Consider the following 22,870-nt stretch of genomic DNA (forward strand, 5'->3'; position numbering starts at 1 on the left):
GCATTTTCTACAAAACCCCAATTATCTCAAAAGTGTGACTTGAGGACAAACAACAACCATGCTCCCCTTGGCACTCCATCTCCTCTTCCCTGCTTCAGTTCATTCATAACAGTCATACAGTAGCAGATGATGCAGGTGAAGATGAATGATGCAGTTGCTTGTCAAGAGTTAATACATTTTAGTTTTTGATAACAGTGAATAGTTTGTAGGACTGGAGAAAATGTCAAACAATCAGACTGACATTAATATCTAGTCTCCAGTCTGCAGATGGTATGAGAAAACACCTGACCTGATGCAAACCAATGTGACAGGAGGTGACACTGAGCAACACGTTGCCCAACACCCCAACTGTCTATGACAGCAACTCGACCAGCGATAGCTGGCTAGGAAACACAAGGCAAGCAACTCTTCCAATAAAAAATCAAGCCCAAAAAAGAAGTGTACCCAAGAAAGAAAGAAAAAAAGTAGCCTAGAGAAAAAGCAGTCAAAACATGTCATCCCCTAGTGCACCCCCTTTTGTCATGCTAATATGCAAGATGCAGCCATATTGTTTTTTTGTAGCCGTGTCACAATACAGGACATCTGCCAGTTAGTGTAATGCTTCATTAACCGGGCTTTTATAGGGCCAGGCCTGGAGACGGGGAAGGATGGGGGATCTGGGGGTGGAGGAGGGGGTAGAGAGGCACAGAGCCCAGCGTTAGCCCAGCCGCACTCCCCAAGGCTGGGGGAGGCTAGGGGACAGAGACCGGCTGCTTGATGTCCTTCCAGCTCATTTGATTCCCGGAGTCTCTTTGATCAATTACCATACGGTGGGTCTGACTGGAGGTCTGAAAGGGGGCAGGAGGAGTGGATGGACAGTCTGGGCAAGGGGTGGGCTGGGCATTGGGGGGGGTGGAGGGATGGTGTGCAATCTGGTGTGTAAATTAAGTAGTTGGGGGGGGCAGTGTTTTGGGGTTGGGGGGGGGGGGGGGGGTGTTACTGTGCAGTGTCCACTGTCATGGAAATAAAAGGGACGGTGCCGCTGTCATCTTGTACTTGATCGTTATCCATTGTCCCTCATCGCTCCAGCTGCTGTTTGGATGTTGAGAATGAATGGGAGAGATCTCACTCCCACTCAACAAGTGGTTTTCCATGCTTGCTTTGGAGTCTATTTGGTTTGGCTGAGTATGCCTTGATGGTAAAGCATGCTTCAAAAATACATATCCAGTCGACTTGATCATGCATTTTTGGCTAATCCACCAAAACAGCTGCATTTTCAAAGCTAAATTGACATATATGGGAATACTAACACAGGGTTCATTTTAGCTAAAATAAAATAAAATCACATTTTAATTGTCACATGCTTCGTAAACAACAGGTGTAGACTAACAGTGAAATGCTTACTTACAGGCCCTTCCCAAGAATGCAAAATACAATCATAAAATAATATAAAAAATAATAACACAAGGAATAAATACACAATGAGCAATGATAGCTTGGCTATATACACGGGGTACCAGTACCGAGTCAATGTGCAGGGGTATGAGAAACTTAAGGTAGATATGTACATATAGGTAGGGGTAAAGTGACTAGTCAACAGGATAGATAATAGACAGTAGCAGCAGCGTATGTGATGAGTGTGGGAGTGTGTGTGTGTGTTTGAGTGTCAGTGTAAGTATGTGTGGGTGTGTGGGTAGAGTCCAGTGTGTGTGCATAGAGTCAAAAAGAGTTAGTGTAGATAGTCCTGATAGCTTTTTAGTTAACTATTTAGGAGTCTTATGGCTTGGGGGTGGTAGCAGAGAGAACAGTCTATGACTTGGGTGGCTGGAGTCTTTGACAGTCTTTAGGGCTTTCCTCTGACACCGCCTGGTATAGAGGTCCTGGATGGCAGGGAGTTCGGTCCCAGTGATGTACTGGGCCATACGCACTACCCTCTGTAGAGCCTTGCGGTCGGATGCCAAGCAGTTGCCATACCAAGCGGTGATACAGCCAGTCAAGATGCTCTCAATGGTGCAGCTGTATAACTTTTTGAGGATCTGAGGGCCCTTTACAACTGTTGGGTCTATAGCGATGTGGACACCGAGGAACTTGAATCTTTCAACCCACTCCACTACAGCCCTGTCGATGTGAATGGAGGCGTGTTCGGCCCTCCGTTTCCTGTAGTCCACGATCAGCTCCTTTGTCTTGCCCACATAGAGGGAGAGGTTGTTGTCCTGGCACCACACTGCCAGGTCTCTGACCTCCACCCTATAGGCTGTCTCATCACTGTTAGTGATCAGGCCCACCACCGTTGTGTCATCGGCAAAATTGATGATGGTGTTGGAGTCGTGCGCGGCCACGCAGCTGTGGGTGAACAGGGAGTACAGGAGGTGACTAAGCAGTCCAGGATCCAGTCTTCAGTCCCAGGGACCTTAGCTTAGTGATGAGCTTGGAGGGCAATATGGTGTTTAACGCTGTGCTGTAGTCTATGAACAGCATTCTCACGTAGGTGTTCCTTTTGTCCAGGTAAGAAAGGGCAGTGTGGAGTGCAATAAAGATTGCGTCATCTGTGGATCTGTTTGGGCGGTATGCGAATTGGAGTGGGTCCAGGGTGTCTGGGATGATGGTATTGATGTGAGCCATGACCAGCCTTTCAAAGCACTTTGAAAGGCTGGTCACAATGGCGGCGAGCTTTACACCACTCCAGCCAGCGCTTGGTATTGCGCATGGTGATCTTAGGTTTGTGTGCGGCTGCTCGGCCATGGAAACCCATTTCATGAAGCTCAAGACGAACAGTTCTTGTGCTGTTGTTGCTTCTGGAGGCAGTTTGGAACTCGGTAGTGAGTGTTGCAACCGAAGACAGGTGATTTTTACACGATTTCTTACGCGATTTTTCATCACTCGGCGGTCCAGTTCTGTGAGCTTGTGTGGCCTACCACTTCGTGGCTGAGCCGTTGTTGCTCCTAGACGTTTCCACTTCACAATAACAGCACTTACAGTTGACCGGGGCAGCTCTAGCAGGGCAGAAATTTGACCAACTGACTTGTTGGAAAGGTGGCATCCTATGATAGTGCCAATGTTTGTTTATGGAGATTGCATGGCGGTGTACTCGATTTTATACACCTGTCAGCAACAGGTGTGGCTGTAATAGCCGAATCCACTAATTTGAAGGAGTGTCCACATACTTTTGTATATATAGTATATATTGGCCTAAGGCTGAGACAATAAGAAAACACAATGGCAGAATAAATTCAACCAAAACTTTGTTTCATCAGAAAACCGGAGAGCAACCTCTGTCCGGTGAATTCCACAAAGCATATTGCATGTAACATGACCTACAGCATGGTCAACCAAGTGAATGTTTCCGACATTTTCTGACTACTAAACAACTATTGATTTAGAACCATGGAGATTTACCGCAAGTTGCAAAGAAAACAGGAGCTGACTCCACTATTCCAGCACCATTTCAACTAAAACATTTCAACATCACCAAATCCCTTATGCTTAAGTCAGTGACAACTAAAAGATACCAAAAATGATTAAATCCAATCAACGTAAGCTAAATATGATGTGGCTGTCCATGGTTCTGATTTCTGTGTGTGTGTGTGCGTGCGTTCGTTCGTGCAAGTAGAAAAGAACATGTTGACTCACCCTACTTGTAGAGAAACGCCAATGACATCATCCTCTCTTTCATGTTGATGAAACGGTCTTTGACTTTGTCATACAGTATATGCATTTATTTTTTGTTGTCCTAGGCTACCTGGCTAAAATGCTTGCTCGCTAGCCTAACTTCCTTTCATGGGCAACGTTAGCTAGTTAACATTAGCCTACTACATCTAGCTACATATTGACCTTTCATCCTCTCAGCCAGGGGCACAATGTATGAATTTTTACAGTTGGATCAGAATCGCCGTTATAATCCTTGGCCAGTACGGAGAATTAAGTAAAACCACAAGTCCAAATCCCTATCTCCATCCATGGCTAATTTAGGAAAGGGCCAATTTTAGCTAGCTAGCCAGCCACCGGAGGACAACAACACAACGAGATGCAAAATTCAAGTTGTTTCTGTCAATTACGTACAGTTGCTCTCAATGGGATTTGATAGGAGTGAAGCCAAATCTAAACTGGCTTCCCTTGACACTTTTTTTTGGTGCGCCAGGACCATTCACAGTTGAGCTCACTCAGTTTAGCTCAACACTGATTGGCTATTATTTTATACTTTTTTTATCAAGGGAGGCCAAATGCTCACTGGCTGCCCTTGCATTCAATGCTACGGGTCGCAACAATGTCATACTCTTTTTGACCAGCATCAGATAGATGGCCTATACATAAAGAGAGAGAGGGGGGCGCTGTTTCGCTTGCTCGGATACTTCTCTGGTGAAATACATTCAGCCTCTTAAGAATAGAAGGAAAACTATGAAACACAGAGAGACGAAATATATTATTATTTGCTATGTGTTTTTGTAGTACAAAATGTTGGGAAACCTGGCTTCCCTCGGCAACCATGAATACACGCCACTGAGTGAATACACTTGCCAGCTGGTCAGTGCATGCTCTGAGTACGCGTCCTGGTAATCCGTCTGCCCGGAGGCCTTGTGAATGTTAACCTGTTTAAAGGTCTTACTCACATCGGCTACGGAGGGCGTGATCACACAGTCATCCGGAACAGATGATGCTCTCATGCATGTTTCACACAGTCAGCTGGTGCTATCACACATGGTTTAATGTTGTTTGCCTCGAAGCGAGCATAGAAGGCATTTAGCTCGTCGGGTAGGCTCGCTTTACTGGGCAGCTCTCGGCTGGGTTTCCCTTTGTAATCCGTGATAGTTTGCAAGTCCTGCCACATCCGACGAGTGTCAGAGCCGGTGTAGTAGGATTCGATCTTAGTGCTGTATTGATGCTTTGCCTGATTGATGGTTCGTCGGAGGGCATAGCAGGACTTCTTATAAGCGTCTGGATTAATGTGTCCTGCTTCTTGAAAGCAGCAGCTCTAGCCTTTAGCTCAGTGAGGATGTTGCCTGTAATCCATGGCTTCTGGTTGGGATATGTACGTACTATCACTGTGGGGACGACGTCATCAATGCACTTATTAATGAAGCCGGTGACTGATGTGGTAAAGTCCTCAATGCCATTGGATGAATCCCGGAACATATTCCAGTCTGCGCTAGCAAAACAGTCCTGTAGCTTAGCATCCGCTTCATTGGGCCACTTCCGTATTGAGCGCGTCACTGGTACTCCCTGTTTGATATTTTGCTTGTAAGCAGGAATCAAGGGGATAGAGTTATGGTCAGATTTGCCAAATGGAGGGCGAGAGAGAGCTTTGTATGTGTCTATGTGTATGGAGTAAAGGTGATCTAGAGTTTTTTTCCCCTCTAGTTGCACAAGTGACATGCTGGAAAAAATGAGGTAAAACGGATTTGTTTTCCTGCATTAAAATCACTAGGAGCACCGCCTCTGAATGAGCATTTTTTTGTATGCTTATGGCCCTATACAGCTCATTGAGTGCGGTCTTAGTGCCAGCATCAGTTTGTAGTGGTAAATAGACTTCTACGAAAAATATAGATGAAAACTCTCTTGGTATGGTCTACAGCTTATCATGAGGTATTCTAACTCAGGCGAGCAGAATTATCCATGTCCTTGATCAGCCAAGACTTCGAAAAGCATAGTATATTACAGTTCTTAGTGTCCTGTTGACAGGATAGTCTTAAACGGAGCTCGTCCAGTTTGTTCTCCAGCGATTGCAGACGGATTACCAGGACGTGTACTCCGAGCATGCGCTGACCAACTGGCAAGTGTCTTCACTGACATTTTCAATATGTCCCTGACTGAGTCTATAATACCAACATGTTTCAAGCAGACCAACATGGTCCCTGTGCCCAAGAACACTAAGATAACCTGCCTAAATGACTACCAGACCGTAGCACTCACGTCTGAAGCCATGAAGTGCTTTGAAAGGCTGGTCATGGCTCATATCAACACCATTATCCCAGAAACTCTAGACCTACTCCAATTTGCATACCGCCCCAACAGATCCACAGATGATGCAATCTCTATTACACTCCACACTGCCCTTTCCCACCTGGACAAGCGGAACACCTACGTGAGAATGCTATTCATTGACTACAGCTCAGCGTTCAACACCATAGTGCCCTCAAAGCTCATCACTAAGCTAAGGACCCTGGGACTAAACACCTCCCTATGCAACTGGATCCTGGACTTCCTGACGGGCCGCCCCCAGGTGGTAAGGGTAGGTAACAACACATCTGCCACGCTGATCCTCAACACGGGGGCCCCTCAGGGGTGCGTGCTCAGTCCCCTCCTGTACTCCCTGCTCACCTATGACTGCATGGCCAGGCGCGACTCCAACACCATCATTATGTTTGCCGACGACACAACAGTGGTAGTCCTGATCACTGACAACGATGAGACAGCCTATAGGGAGGAGGTCAGAGACCTGGCCGTGTGGTGACAGGATAACAACCTCTCCCTCAACATGAACAAGACAAAGGAGATGATTGTGGACTACAGGGACAAAAAGAGGACTGAGCACGCCCACATTCTCATCGACAGGGCTGTAGTGGAACAGGTTGAGAGCTTCAAGTTCCTTGGTGTCCACATCACCAACAAACATCATGGTCCAAACTCACCAAGACAGTCATGAAGAGGGCACGACAAAGCCTATTCCCCCTCAGGAGACTGAAAAGATTTGGCATGGGCCCTCAGATCCTCAACAAGTTCTACAGCTGCACCATCGAGAGCATCCTGACTGGTTGCATCACCGCCTGGTATGGCAACTGCTCGGCCTCCGACCTCAAGGCACTACAGAGGGTAGTGCGTACAGCCCAGCACATCACTGGGACCAAGCTTCCTGCCATCCAGGACCTCTATACCAGGCGGTGTCAGAGGAAGGCCCTACAAATTGTCAAAGACTCCAGCCACCCTAGTCATAGACTGTTCTCTCTGCTACCGCATGGCAAGCGGTACCAGAGCTCCAAGTCTAGGTCCAAAAGTCTTCTTAACAGCTTCTACCCACAAGCCATACGACTCCTGAACAGCTAATCATGGCTACCCAGACTATTTGCATTGCCCCCCCACCCCAACCCCCTCTTTTACGCTGCTGCTACTCAGTTTATTATTTATGCAGTCACTTTAACTCTACCCACCTGTACATATTACCTCAATTACCTCGACTAACATGTGCCCCCGCACATTGATTCTGTACCGGTACCCCCTGTATATCGCCTCCCTACTGTTATTTTATTTTACTGCTGATCTTTTATTATTTGCTATTTTTTATTTTTTACTTATCTTCAGTGGCTTGCGAAAGTATTCACCCCCCTTGGCATTTTTCCTATTTTGTTACCTTACAACCTGGAATTAAAATTGATTTTTTGGGGGTTTGTATCATTTGATTTACACAACATGCCTACCACTTTGAAACAAACAAGAGATAAGACTAAAAAACAGAAACCTTGAGCGTGCATAACTATTCACCCCCCCAAAGTCAATACTTTGTAGAGCCACCGTTTGCAGCAATTACAGCTGCAAGTCTCTTGGGATATGTCTCTATAAGCTTGGCACATCCAGCCACTGGGATTTTTGCCCATTCTTCAAGGCAAAACTGCTCCAGCTCCTTCAAGTTGGATGGGTTCCGCTGGTGTACAGCAATCTTTAAGTCATACCACAGATTCTCAATTGGATTGAGGTCTGGGCTTTGACCAGGCCATAGCAAGACATGTAAATGTTTCCCCATAAACCACTCAAGTGTTGCTTTAGCAGTTAGCTTAGGGTCATTGTCCTGCTGGAAGGTGAACCTCTGTCCCAGTCTCAAATCTCTGGATGAGTGAAACAGGTTTCAATCAAGAATTTCCCTATATTCAGCGGCATCCATCATTCCTTCAATTCTGACCAGTTTCCCAGTCCCTGCTGATGAAAAACATCCCCACAGCATGATGCTGCCACCACCATGCTTCAATGTGGGGATGGTGTTCTCGGGGTAATGAGAGGTGTTGGGTTTGCGCCAGACATAGCGTTTTCCTTGATGGCCAAAAAGCTCAATTTTAGTCTCATCTGACCAGAGTACCTTCTTCCATATGTTTGGGGAGTCTCCCACATGCCTTTTGGCGAACAAAAAACGTGTTTGCTTATTTTTTTCTTTAAGCAATGGCTTTTTTCTGCCCACTGTTCCGTAAAGCCCAGCTCTGTGGAGTGTACAGCTTAAAGTGTCCCTATGGACTGATACTCCAATCTCCGCTGTGGAGCTTTGCAGCTCCTTCAGGGTTATCTTTGGTCTCTTTGATGCCTCTCTGATTAATGCCCTCCTTGCCTGGTCCGTGAGTTTTGGTGGGCGGCCCTCTCTTGGCAGGTTTGTTGTGGTGCCATATTATTTCCATTTTTTAATAATGGATTTAATGGTGCTCTGTGGGATGTTCAAAGTTTCTGATATTTTTTTATAACCCAACCCTGATCTGTACTTCTCCACAACTTTGTCCCTGACCTGTTTTATTTTCTTAAAAACTGCATTGTTGGTTAAGGGCTTGTAAGTAAGCATTTCACTGTAAGGTCTACACCTGCTGTATTCGGTTTATGTGGCAAATACAATTTGATTTGATTTGAGTAAGTGGCTGCAGATCGCCTACAATAACATAAACTAATGAAAATGCTATTGTGTTATTTTAAATACAAATCAAATCAAATTTGATTTGTCACATACACGTGTTTAGTAGATGTTATTGCGGGTGTAGCGAAACACTTGTGCTTCTAGCTCTGACAGTGCAGTAATATCTAACAAGAAATATCTAACAATTTCACAACATATACCCAATACACACAAATCTAAGTAAGGAATGGAATTTAAGAATATACACATACAGTGGGGAGAACAAGTATTTGATACACTGCTGATTTTGCAGGTTTTCCTACTTACAAAGCATGTAGAGGTCTGTAATTTTTTTATCATAGGTACACTTCAACTGTGAGAGACGGAATCTAAAACAAAAATCCAGAAAATCTCATTGTATGATTTTTAAGTAATTAATTTGCATTCTATTGCATGACATAAGTATTTGATACATCAGAAAAGCAGAACTTAATATTTGGTACAGAAACCTTTGTTTGCAATTACAGAGATCATACGTTTCCTGTAGGTCTTGACCAGGTTTGCACACACTGCAGCAGGGATTTTGGCCCACTCCTCCATACAGACCTTCTCCAGATCCTTCAGGTTTCGGGGCTGTCGCTGGGCAATACGGACTTTCAGCTCCCTCCAAAGATTTTCTATTGGGTTCAGGTCTGGAGACTGACTAGGCCACTCCAGGACCTTGAGATGCTTCTTACGGAGCCACTCCTTAGTTGCCCTGGCTGTGTGTTTCGGGTCGTTGTCATGCTGGAAGACCCAGCCACATCTTCAATGCTCTTACTGAGGGAAGGAGGTTGTTGGCCAAGATCTCGCGATACATGGCCCCATCCATCCTCCCCTCAATACGGTGCAGTTGTCCTGTCCCCTTTGCAGAAAAGCATCCCCAAAGAATGATGTTTCCACCTACATGCTTCACGGTTGGGATGGTGTTCTTGGGATTGTACTCATCCTTCTTCTTCCTCCAAACACGGCGAGTGGAGTTTAGACCAAAAAGCTCTATTTTTGTCTCATCAGACCACATGACCTTCTCCCATTCCTCCTCTGGATCATCCAGATGGTCATTGGCAAACTTCAGACAGGCCTGGACATGCGCTGGCTTGAGCAGGGGGACCTTGCGTGCGCTGCAGGATTTTAATCCATGACGCCGTAGTGTGTTACTAATGGTTTTCTTTGAGACTGTGGTCCCAGCTCTCTTCAGGTCATTGACCAGGTCCTGCCGTGTAGTTCTGGGCTGATCCCTCACCTTCCTCATGATCATTGATGCCCCACGAGGTGAGATCTTGCATGGAGCCCCAGACCGAGGGTGATTGACCGTCATCTTGAACTTCTTCCATTTTCTAATAATTGCGCCAACAGTTGTTGCCTTCTCACCAAGCTGCTTGCCTATTGTCCTGTAGCCCATCCCAGCCTTGTGCAGGTCTACAATTTTATCCCTGATGTCCTTACACAGCTCTCTGGTCTTGGCCATTGTGGAGAGGTTGGTGTCTGTTTGATTGAGTGTGTGGACAGGTGTCTTTTATACAGGTAACGAGTTCAAACAGGTGCAGTTAATACAGGTAATGAGTGGAGAACAGGAGGGCTTCTTAAAGAAAAACTAACAGGTCTGTGAGAGCCGGAATTCTTAAATAAATAAATAATATGCCATTTAGCAGACGCTTTTATCCAAAGCGACTTACAGTCATGCGTGCATACATTTTTTTTTTTTTTGTGTATGGTAATTCTTACTGGTTGGTAGGTGATCAAATACTTATGTCATGCAATATAATGCAAATTAATTACTTAAAAATCATACAATGTGATTTTCTGGATTTTTGTTTTAGATTCCTTCTCTCACAGTTGAAGTGTACCTATGATAGAAATTACAGACCTCTACATGCTTTGTAAGTAGGAAAACCTGCAAATTCGGCAGTGTATCAAATACTTGTTCTCCCCACTGTATATGGACAAGCAATGACAGAGCGGCATGGACTTAGATACAGTAGAATACTTTAGAATACAGTGTGAGATGAGTAGTGCAAGATATGTAAACAATATTAAAGTGACTGGTGTTCTATTTCTTAAAGTGGCCAGTGATTTCAATAGGCAGCAGCAGCCTCTAATGTGCTAGTGATGGCTATTTAACAGTCTGATGGCCTTGAGATAGAAGCTGTTTTTCATTCTCTCGGTACCAGCTTTGATGCACCTGTACTGACCTCGCCTCCTGGATGATAGCTGGGTGAACAGGCAGTGGCTCGGGTAGTTGATGTCCTTGATGATCTTTTTGGCCTTCCTGTGACATCGGGTGCTGTAGGTGTCCTGGAGGGCGGGTAGTTTTCCCCCGGTAATGTGTTCGGCAGACCGCACCACCCTCTGGAGAGCCCTGTGGTTGCGGGCGGTGCAGTTGCTGTACCAGGTGGTGATACAGCCCGACAGGATGCTTTCAATTGTGTATCTGTAAAAGTTTCTGAGGGTTTTAGGTGCCAAACAAACTTTCTTCAGCCTCCTGAGGTTGAAGAGGCTCTGTTGCGCCTTCTTCACCACTCTGTCTGCGTGGGTGGACCATTTCAGATTGTCAGTGATGTGTACGCCAAGGAACTTGAAGCTTTCCACCTTCTCCACTGTGGTCCTGTCGATGTGGATAGGGGGGTGCACCCTCTGCTGTTTCCTGAAGTCCACAATCATCTCCTTTGTTTTGTTGACGTTGAGTGAGAGGTTTTTTTCCTGGCACCACACTCCCAGAGCCCTCACCTCCTCCCTGTAGGCTGTCTCGTCATTGTTGGTAATGAAGCCTACTACTGTTGTGTCATCTGCAAACTTGATGATTGAGTTGGAGGCGTGCTTGGCCACGCTGTCATGGGTGAACAGGGAGTACAGGAGGAGGCTGAGCACGCACCCTTGTGGGGCCCCAGTGTTGAGGATCAGCGAAGTGGAGATGTTATTTCCTACCTTCACCACCTGGGGGCGGCCCGTCAGGAAGTCCAGGAACCAGTTGCACAGGGCGGGGTTCAGACCCCGGGCCTCAAGCTTAATGATGAGCTTGGAGGGTACTATGGTGCTGAATGCTGAGCTATAGTCAATGAACAGCATTCTTACATAGGTATTCCTCTTGTCCAGATGGGATAGGGCAGTGTGCAGTGTGATGGCGATTGCATCGTCTGTGGATCTATTGATATGATCCTTGACGATTCTCAAAGCACTTCATGATGACATAGGTGAGTGCTACGGGGCGATAGTCATTTAGTTCAGTTACCTTTGCTTTCCTGGGTACAGGAACAATGGTGGCCATCTTGAAGCATGTGGGGACATGGGAAAGGGACTGGGAAAGGGAGAGATTGAATATGTTTGTAAACACACCAGCCAGCTGGTCTGCGCATGAACTGAGGACGCGGCTAGGGATGCCTTCTGGGCCGGCAGCCTTGCGGGGATTAACATGCTTAAACATCTTACTCACATCGGCCACGGAGAAGGAGAGGCCACAGTCCTTGGTAGCGGGCCGCGTCGATGGCACTGTGTTATACTCAAAGCGGGTGAAGAAGGTGTTTAGCTTGTCTGGAAGCGAGACGTCGGTGTCGGCGACTTGGCTTGTTTTCCTTTTGTAGTCTGTGATTGTCTGTAGACCCTGCCACATGTGTTTCGTGTCTGAGCCGTTGAATTGCGACTCCACTTTGTCTCTATACTGATGTTTTGCCAGTTTAATTGCCTTGCGGAGTGAGTAGCTACACTGTTAGTATTTTGCAATATTCCCAGTCACCTTGCCATGGTTAAAGGATGATTTTTTCCGAAAGCATATATTTTATATTTACATTTTAGTCATTTAGCAGACGCTCTTATCCAGAGCGACTTACATGAGCAATTAGGGTTAAGTGCCTTGCTCAAGGGCACATCGACAGATTTTTCAACTAGTCGGCTCGGGGATTAGAACCAGCGACCTTTCGGTTACTGGCACAACGCTCTTAACCACTAAACTACCTGCCGCCCCATATATGAAATGTATTTATTAGACTGTTAGAATGTTGCAGTCAAAATGGCTGCCCATTGGCGTAGTAAGGGGGTAGCAAGGCCCGGCAGATTAAGTGTTGAACGTGGATAGGTGAAGTGCCAAAAAAGATTCCCCAGGGGAACAAAATGTAACAAGGGAATCCTTGCATATCAAATATCTATTGAAAACTCACGTAACATGGGCACTAAACTTTGACATACTGTAAGAATAGCCCCTAAGGTGCTGCCAGTTCATCGGCAGTTACTGCAGCAAACTTCTCTGTTTTCAATTTGATACTTGAGTCAGTCAGAGGCCTCCAAAGAATAAGAGTGATACCTACATCTACTTCTCCAATCCTTTATAGGCAATATCCCCAGACACTGAGGTCAGAGAAATATAAAATATTATCATAGATTTGTAAGAGAGGTGTGTGGGGAAAGAGTTGAATAAATAGAGAGAGACTAACTGTCAAGAGGGAAAGAGTTTCATAAATAGAGACTAACTGTCAAAAGGGAAAGAGTTTAATAAATAGAGAGAGACTAACTGTCAAGAGGGAAAGAGTTTCATAAATAGAGACTAACTGTCATGAGGGAAAGAGTTTCATAAATAGAGACTAACTGTCAAGAGGGAAAGACTAATAAATAGAGACTAACTGTCAAGAGGGAAAGAGTTTCATAAATAGAGACTAACTGTCAAGAGGGAAAGACTAATAAATAGAGACTAACTGTCAAGAGGGAAAGAGTTTAATAAATAGAGACTAACTGTCAAGAGGGAAAGAGTTTAATAAATAGAGACTAACTGTCAAGATGGAAAGACTAATAAATAGAGACTAACTGTCAAGAGGGAAATAGTTTCATAAATAGAGACTAACTGTCATGAGGGAAAGAGTTTCATGAATAGAGACTAACTGTCAAGAGGGAAAGAGTTTCATAAATAGAGACTAACTGTCAAGAGGGAAATATTTTTATAAATAGAGACTAACTGTCAAGAGGGAAAGAGTTTAATAAATAGATACTAACTGTCAAGAGGGAAAGAGTTTAATAAATAGAGACTAACTGTCAAGAGGGAAAGAGTTTCATAAATAGAGACTAACTGTCAAGCGGGAAAGACTAATAAATAGAGACTAACTGTCAAGAGGGAAATAGTTTAATAAATAGAGACTAACTGTCAAGAGGGAAAGAGTTTCATAAATAGAGACTAACTGTCAAGAGGGAAATAGTTTAATAAATAGAGACTAACTGTCAAGAGGGAAAGAGTTTAATAAATAGAGACTAACTGTCAAAGGGGAAAGAGTTTAATAAATAGAGACTAACTGTCAAGAGGGAAAGAGTTTCATAAATATAGACTAACTGTCAAGAGGGAAAGAGTTTCATAAATAGAGACTAACTGTCACGAGGGAAAGAGTTTCATAAATAGAGACTAACTGTCAAGAGGGAAAGAGTTTCATAAATAGAGACTAACTGTCAAGAGGGAAAGAGTTAAATAAATAGAGACTAACTGTCAAGAGGGAAAGAGTTTAATAAATAGATACTAACTGTCAAGAGGGAAAGAGTTTAATAAATAGACTTACTGCCATGGGGGAAAGAGTTTCATAAATATAGACTAACTGTCAAGCGGGAAAGACTAATAAATAGAGACTAACTGTCAAGAGGGAAAGAGTTTCATAAATAGAGACTAACTGTCAAGAGGGAAAGAGTTTCATAAATAGAGACTAACTGTCAAGAGGGAAAGAGTTTAATAAATAGAGACTAACTGTCAAGAGGGAAATACTAATAAATAGAGACTAACTGTCAAGAGGGAAAGAGTTTAATAAATAGAGACTAACTGTCAAGAGGAAAAGACTAATAAATAGAGACTAACTGTCAAGAGGGAAATAGTTTAATAAATAGAGACTAACTGTCAAGAGGGAAAGAGTTTTATAAATAGAGACTAACTGTCTAAAGGGAAAGAGTTTAATAAATAGAGACTAACTGTCAAGAGGGAAAGAGTTTCATAAATAGAGACTAACTGTCAAGAGGGAAATACTAATAAATAGAGACTAACTGTCAAGAGGGAAAGAGTTTAATAAATAGAGACTAACTGTCAAGAGGGAAATAGTTTCATGAATAGAGACTAACTGTCAAGAGGGAAAGACTAATAAATAGAGACTAACTGTCAAGAGGGAAATAGTTTCATAGAGACTAACTGTCAAGAGGGAAAGAGTTTCATAAATAGAGACTAATTGTCAAGAGGGAAAGAGTTTAATAAATAGAGACTAACTGTCAAGAGGGAAAGAGTTTAATAAATAGAGACTAACATACAAGAGGGAAAGAGTTTAATAAATATACTAACTGTCAAGAGGGAAATAGTTTAATAAATAGAGACTAACTGTCAAGAGGGAAAGAGTTTCATAAATAGAGACTAACTGTCAAGCGGGAAAGAGTTTCATGAATAGAGACTAACTGTCAAGAGGAAAAGACTAATAAATAGAGACTAACTGTCAAGAGGGAAAGAGTTTAATAAATAGATACTAACTGTCAAGAGGGAAAGAGTTTCATAAATAGAGACTAACTGTCAAGCGGGAAAGACTAATAAATAGAGACTAACTGTCAAGAGGGATAGAGTTTAATAAATAGAGACTAACTGTCAAAAGGGAAATAGTTTAATAAATAGAGACTAACTGTCAAGAGGGAAAGAGTTTCATAAATAGAGACTAACTGTCAAGAGGGAAATACTAATAAATAGAGACTAACTGTCAAGAGGGAAAGAGTTTAATAAATAGAGACTAACTGTCAAGAGGGAAAGAGTTTCATAAATAGAGACTAACTGTCAAAATGGAAAGAGTTTCATAAATAGAGACTAACTGTCAAGAGGGAAAGAGTTTCATAAATAGAGACTAACTGTCAAGAGGGAAAGAGTTTCATGAATAGAGACTAACTGTCAAGAGGGAAAGATTAATAAATAGAGACTAACTGTCAAGAGGGAAATAGTTTAATAAATAGACTAACTGTCAAGAGGGAAATAGTTTAATAAATAGAGACTAACTGTCAAGAGGGAAAGAGTTTCATAAATAGAGACTAACTGTCAAGCGGGAAAGAGTTTCATGAATAGAGACTAACTGTCAAGAGGGAAAGACTAATAAATAGAGACTAACTGTCAAGAGGGAAAGAGTTTAATAAATAGAGACTAACTGCCATGAGGGAAAGAGTTTCATAAATAGAGACTAACTGTCAAGCGGGAAATCGTTTCATAAATAGAGACTAACAGTCAAGAGGGAAATAGTTTCATAAATAGAGACTAACTGTCAAGAGGGAAAGAGTTTCATAAATAGAAACTAACTGTCAAGAGGGAAAGAGTTTAATAAATAGACTAACTGTCAAGAGGGAAATAGTTTAATAAATAGAGACTAACTGTCAAAAGGGAAAGAGTTTCATAAATAGAGACTAACTGTCAAGCGGGAAAGAGTTTCATGAATAGAGACTAACTGTCAAGAGGGAAAGACTAATAAATAGAGACTAACTGTCAAGAGGGAAATAGTTTAATAAATAGATACTAACTGTCAAGAGGGAAAGAGTTTCATAAATAGAGACTAACTGTCAAGCGGGAAAGACTAATAAATAGAGACTAACTGTCAAGAGGGATAGAGTTTAATAAATAGAGACTAACTTTCAAAAGGGAAATAGTTTAATAAATAGAGACTACCTGTCAAGAGGGAAATACTAATAAATAGAGACTAACTGTCAAGAGGGAAATAGTTTAATAAATAGAGACTAACTGTCAAGAGGGAAAGAGTTTCATAAATAGAGACTAACTGTCAAAAGGGAAAGAGTTTCATAAATAGAGACTAACTGTCAAGAGGGAAAGAGTTTCATAAATAGAGACTAACTGTCAAGAGGGAAAGAGTTTCATGAATAGAGACTAACTGTCAAGAGGGAAAGATTAATAAATAGAGACTAACTGTCAAGAGGGAAAGAGTTTAATAAATAGATACTAAATGTCAAGAGGGAAAGAGTTTAATAAATAGAGACTAACTGCCATGAGGGAAAGAGTTTCATAAATAGAGACTAACTGTCAAGCGGGAAATAGTTTCATAAATAGAGACTAACAGTCAAGAGGGAAATAGTTTCATAAATAGAGACTAACTGTCAAGAGGGAAAGAGTTTCATAAATAGAAACTAACTGTCAAGAGGGAAAGAGTTTAATAAATAGACTAACTGTCAAGAGGGAAATAGTTTAATAAATAGAGACTAACTGTCAAGAGGGAAAGAGTTTCATAAATAGAGACTAACTGTCAAGAGGGAAAGAGTTTAATAAATAGAGACTAACTGTCAAGAGGGAAAGAGTTGAATAAATAGAGACTAACTGTCAAGAGGGAAAGACTAATGAATAGAGACTAACTGTCAAGAGGGAAAGAGTTTCATAAATAGAGACTAACAGTCAAGAGGGAAAGACTAATAAATAGAGACTAACTGTCAAGAGGGAAATAGTTTAATAAATAGAGACTAACTGTCAAGAGGGAAAGAGTTTCATAAATAGAGACTAACTGTCAAAAGGGAAAGAGTTTAATAAATAGAGACTAACTGTCAAGAGGGAAAGAGTTTCATAAATAGAGACTAACTGTCAAGAGGGAAATACTAATAAATAGAGACTAACTGTCAAGAGGGAAAGAGTTTCATAAATAGAGACTAACTGTCAAGAGGGAAAGAGTTTAATAAATAGACTAACTGTCAAGAGGGAAAGAGTTTAATAAATAGAGACTAACTGTCAAGCGGGAAAGAGTTTCATGAATAGAGACTAACTATCAAGAGGGAAAGACTAATAAATAGAGACTAACTGTCAAGAGGGAAAGAGTTTAATAAATAGATACTAACTGTCAAGAGGGAAAGAGTTTCATAAATAGAGACTAACTGTCAAGCGGGAAAGACTAATAAATAGAGACTAACTGTCAAGAGGGATAGAGTTTAATAAATAGAGACTAACTGTCAAAAGGGAAATAGTTTAATAAATAGAGACTAACTGTCAAGAGGGAAAGAGTTTCATAAATAGAGACTAACTGTCAAGAGCGAAATACTAATAAATAGAGACTAACTGTCAAGAGGGAAAGAGTTTCATAAATAGAGACTAACTGTCAAGAGAAAAATACTAATAAATAGAGACTAACTGTCAAGAGGGAAAGAGTTTAATAAATAGAGACTAACTGTCAAGAGGGAAAGAGTTTCATAAATAGAGACTAACTGTCAAAAGGGAAAGAGTTTAATAAATAGAGACTAACTGTCAAGAGGGAAAGAGTTTCATAAATAGAGACTAACTGTCAAGAGGGAAAGATTTTCATGAATAGAGACTAACTGTCAAGAGGGAAAGAGTTTCATGAATAGAGAGAGACTAACTGTCAAGAGGGAAATAGTTTAATAAATAGAGACTAACTGTCAAGAGGGAAATAGTTTCATAGAGACTAACTGTCAAGAGGGAAAGAGTTTCATAAATAGAGACTAACTGTCAAGAGGGAAAGAGTTTAATAAATAGATACTAACTGTCAAGAGGGAAAGAGTTTCATAAATAGAGACTAACTGTCAAGAGGGAAAGAGTTTCATAAATAGAGACTAACTGTCAAGAGGGAAAGAGTTTAATAAATAGAGACTAACTGTCAAGAGGGAAATAGTTTAATAAATAGACTAACTGTCAAGAGGGAAATAGTTTAATAAATAGAGACTAACTGTCAAGAGGGAAAGAGTTTCATAAATAGAGACTAACTGTCAAGAGGGAAAGAGTTTCATGAATAGAGACTAACTGTCAAGAGGGAAAGACTAATAAATAGAGACTAACTGTCAAGAGGGAAATAGTTTAATAAATAGATACTAACTGTCAAGAGGGAAAGAGTTTCATAAATAGAGACTAACTGTCAAGCGGGAAAGACTAATAAATAGAGACTAACTGTCAAGAGGGAAAGAGTTTAATAAATAGAGACTAACTGTCAAAAGGGAAATAGTTTAATAAATAGAGACTAACTGTCAAGAGGGAAAGAGTTTCATAAATAGAGACTAACTGTCAAGAGGGAAATACTAATAAATAGAGACTAACTGTCAAGAGGGAAAGAGTTTCATAAATAGAGACTAACTGCCAAGAGGGAAATAGTTTAATAAATAGAGACTAACTGTCAAGAGGGAAATAGTTTAATAAATAGAGACTAACTGTCAAGAGGGAAAGAGTTTAATAAATAGAGACTAACTGTCAAGAGGGAAATAGTTTAATAAATAGAGACTAACTGTCAAGAGGGAAAGAGTTTAATAAATAGAGACTAACTGTCAAGAGGGAAAGAGTTTCATAAATATAGACTAAATGTCAAGAGGGAAAGATTTTAATAAATAGAGACTAACTGTCATGAGGGAAAGAGTTTCATAAATAGAGACTAACTGTCAAGAGGGAAAGAGTTTCATAAATAGAGACTAACTGTCAAGAGGGAAAGAGTTTAATAAATAGAGACTAACTGTCAAGAGGGAAAGAGTTTAATAAATAGAGACTAACTGTCAAGAGGGAAAGAGTTTAATAAATAGAGACTAACTGTCAAGAGAGAAAGAGTTTAATAAATAGAGACTAACTGTCAAGAGGGAAAGCGTTTAATAAATAGAGACTAACTGTCAAGAGAGAAAGAGTTTAATAAATAGAGACTAACTTTCAAGAGGGAAAGAGGTTGCCAACACCTCCGCTTCCTACCTTTTGCGGATACTAGGTCTGCGTTTCAAATGGTACCCTATTCCCTACATTGTGCATAGGCCCTGGTCAAAAGTAGTGCACTATATATGGAATAGGGTGACATTTGAGATGCACACTTGCAAATAACTGGATTACTTCTGGATTAGTCTGATAGTCAGGATGACTTATGGATGGTTAGAGTGTGTTTGGCCCTGAAGGCAAGTCTTTAGCCTACAGGAAAAGGAGGATTGACACAAGATGAGACATTGCACATAAAGAAATGCCTTCTGTCAGTGTCACCTAGTTCTGTCAATCCATATGAATTGTCTACCGATTACACACACTCACGGACACACACACACACAAATAAAACACACACACACACACAAACTCTCCTCCTTTAGATATACAGCAAAGTGAGGGACCAGAATGAAAATAGAAAAGCACATGAGGCTGAGGCCCTCTAATTAGGACCCCATCTGCCACATGTGCTGCCCTTCAAAAAGCTTGAATGCTGTCTGATGTTTGGGAGTTCCATCCTTGGTTCCTGTCTGGGCCAGGGAGGAAATATTCCCAGGATACTTAGCAAAAACAAGGTACACATATTCATAGGCCTTACGAGTACAGTAGGGCATTTTCAATTTAGTGTAAACTTACTAAGAAGTTGCCCCTAGACACTGTTTCCCCTTGCAATGGCTAAGGGTATTTAGTGAGGGTAATCTGATCCTAGATCTGTATCAATCCCAGCAGTCACGTCAGACTCACTTTGATAGTTTCAGGTGGCACCCCAGGATCAGGGGCTTTCTCCAGGTATGTGGTCAGGTCCTGGTCAACGTGCTCAAAGACCAGGGTCAGCTTGGTCTCGCGGTCGGTCCGAGACACGGTACACACATCGAACAGTCTGCAGAGAGAGAGGCAGAGGAGGAGAGTGAATACCGCTGCTTAGAATTGTTCATGTCAGTCAGATATCATGGTAACACTTATATAACACTTTTATCTATAAAATGCTTATAAAGGGTTTATAAAAGGTTCGTAAGTAGTCCATAAAGTAGTTCACAAGTCAATAGAAGTTATAAAGTCATCAGTCTTTAATTTAAGAGGAATAACAATGTATTTTAATTTATAACCACCATCTATGACAAACAATATTTTCCAGTGTAAACTGGCTTCTGAAATATAGATAGACACTTGATAGGATCTCTAGCATAATTCCATACCTGAGAGAGATCTAATCTATTTAAACAATCTAGACTCAGTTAGGGGGGGAATTCCTTTATAGAGTCAGTTAACTGTCCAGGGTCCGGTTTCCCAAAAGCATCTTAAGGCTACGTTTATCATTGGAACCATAGGATCCTATGGTTCTAAGATGAACTTAGACTTAAGATGCTTTTGGGAAACCAGGCCCAGACTAGTTTTCCTGACAGTTTGAAAGAATGCAAGCAATGCTTTCACATACTGGGCTTTGTTGGCTAAACGAAAGGAACCAATCTGAAATGCCTTACTCGTGACTGATCAACATTTTGGCAACATGATCTCCTATCCCTTATTCCAGTGAATTGACAGCTCTGTAAAGTATGTGTGGAATAGCGGACTTCACAGTACAGTAACCACAACAGGATCAGTTGAGAGTTGAAGACCTTGACAGACTGATTGATTTGGCATTCTCGTTATTAAAAACATGGAACTGTGACCGGCCAGGCTGATATTGATTACTGCATTGTTGGGTTTAGAGCTTGCAAGAAAGGCATTTCACTGTACTTGTGCACGTGACATTAAAACATGAAACTTGAATCCAGGTCTCCTGCATGTCACAATAACCCTTAGCCCACTGTGCTAAAGCCTAGGCAATATACATTATGTGGGAGCAAACGCAACTCTTCAGGTCTCAGACAAGGTTACTCATCAAGAGAATATACACTATATATACAAATGTATCTGGACACCCCTTCAAATTAGTGGATTCAGCTATTTCAGCCAAACCCGTTGCTGACAGGTGTATAAAAATCGAGCACACAGCCATGCAATCGCCATAGACAAACATTTTCAAAAGAATGGCCTTACTGAAGACCTCATAGGATGCCACCTTTCCAACAAGTTCGTCAAATTTCTACCCTGCTAGAGCTGCCCCGGTCAACTATAAGTGCTTTTATTGTGAAGTGGAAACGTCTAGGAGCAACAACGGCTCAGCCGCGAAGTGGTAGGCCACACAAGCTCAAAGAACGGGACCGCCGAGTGCTGGAGTGCGTAGTGCTTAAAAATCGTCTGTCCTCGGTTGCAACACTACTGCCTCTGGAAGCAACGTCAGCACAATAACTGTTCGTCGGGAGCTTCATGAAATGGGTTTCCATGGCCGAGCAGCCGCACACAAGCCTAAGATCACCATGCGCAATGCCAAGCGTCATCTGGAGTGGTGTAAAGCTCGCCGCCATTAGACTCTGGAGCAGTGGAAACGCGTTCTCTGGAGTGTTGAATCACGCTTCACCATCTGGAGTGGCCTAGCCAGTCTCCAGATCTCAACCCCATAGAAAATCTTTGGAGGGAGTTGAAAGTCCGTGTTGCCCAGCGACAGCCCCAAAACATCACTGCTCTAGAGGAGATCTGCATGGAGGAATGGGCCAAAATACCAGCAACAGTGTGTGAAAACCTTGTGAAGACTTACAGAAAACGTTTGACCTGTGTCATTGCCAACAAAGGGTATATAACAAAGTATTGAGAAACTTTTGTTATTGACCAAATACTTATTTTCCACTGTAATTTGCAAATAAATTCATAAAAAATCCTACAATGTGATTTTCAGATTTCTTTTCTCATTTTGTCTGTCATAGTTGACGTGTACCTATGATGAAAATTACAGGCCTCTCTCATCTTTTTAAGTGGGAGAACTTGCACAATTGGTGGCTGACTAAATACTTTTTCCCCCACTGTATTTACAGTGAAATCTGTATTTCAATATCTTCAAATATTTCGAAAGAGTCAAAGGCTCTGCAATAATAACAGTAAAATTGCAGTTGATGTCTGCGTAATCTCTGTGAATTGTCTTAAAGTAAAGCATGGGAAAGCTGCTCCACCTGGTAGTCTTTTTCTTTCTACCCCTCCTCCCTTGTAGCCTAAAGGGAATATGCACTGTGCCACACCCCCTGTTGACAAAGGGTTGTAAATCCTGCACTGAGGATTCAAGGTATTATTGCCATACGCCCATGATGTCACAGAACGAGCGAGCCTCCCTGTTGGAAACGCAGGGTTAAACGCCCCTCAGAACCGTGATTGTTCCACTACAATGCAGCCTCTCGCCAGACACTGAACATATGGGATGACTAATGGGCGTCATTCTTAAACATCCAGGGGTTGGCAGGCCTGTAGTTACACAGATAGGTCCAGAATGCACCCTGCTCAGTGCTCGCTCTCTCCCGTGCTGTTTAGCTTTACAGAGAGACCAGACCGGACCCCCTTTGGTGTGGATTTAAACTTGGGCTAATGAACAGTATAGGAACCAGAATTTTACATAATTTGAAAATTAGCATAACACAAATTATAGGGAGTCAGGACACATTTTGTGTCATAATTTAATTAAACTAAATCTGTGGAACCTTCGATACATGGAATCTCTATTAAGAATCTATTCATTTTTTCCGATTAAAATAATAATA

The 22,870-nt window shown here is 41.9% G+C and overlaps 1 protein-coding gene across 1 annotated transcript in view; it reads right to left on the reverse strand.

Moving 5' to 3' along the window:
- LOC311126079 (cyclin-dependent kinase 6-like) overlaps positions 1 to 22,870 on the reverse strand; it is an 85,834-nt gene that overhangs the window by 57,931 nt on the left and 5,033 nt on the right. The window contains exon 3 of the mRNA XM_084158474.1: positions 19,989 to 20,124. Coding sequence (XP_084014600.1) covers positions 19,989 to 20,124 — 136 coding nt within the window. The remainder of the gene's footprint in view (positions 1 to 19,988; positions 20,125 to 22,870) is intronic.

Source organism: Coregonus lavaretus, assembly GCF_964263955.1.
Source record: "Coregonus lavaretus genome assembly, chromosome: 3".
In the NCBI taxonomy this organism is placed as follows: Eukaryota; Metazoa; Chordata; class Actinopteri; order Salmoniformes; family Salmonidae; genus Coregonus; species Coregonus lavaretus.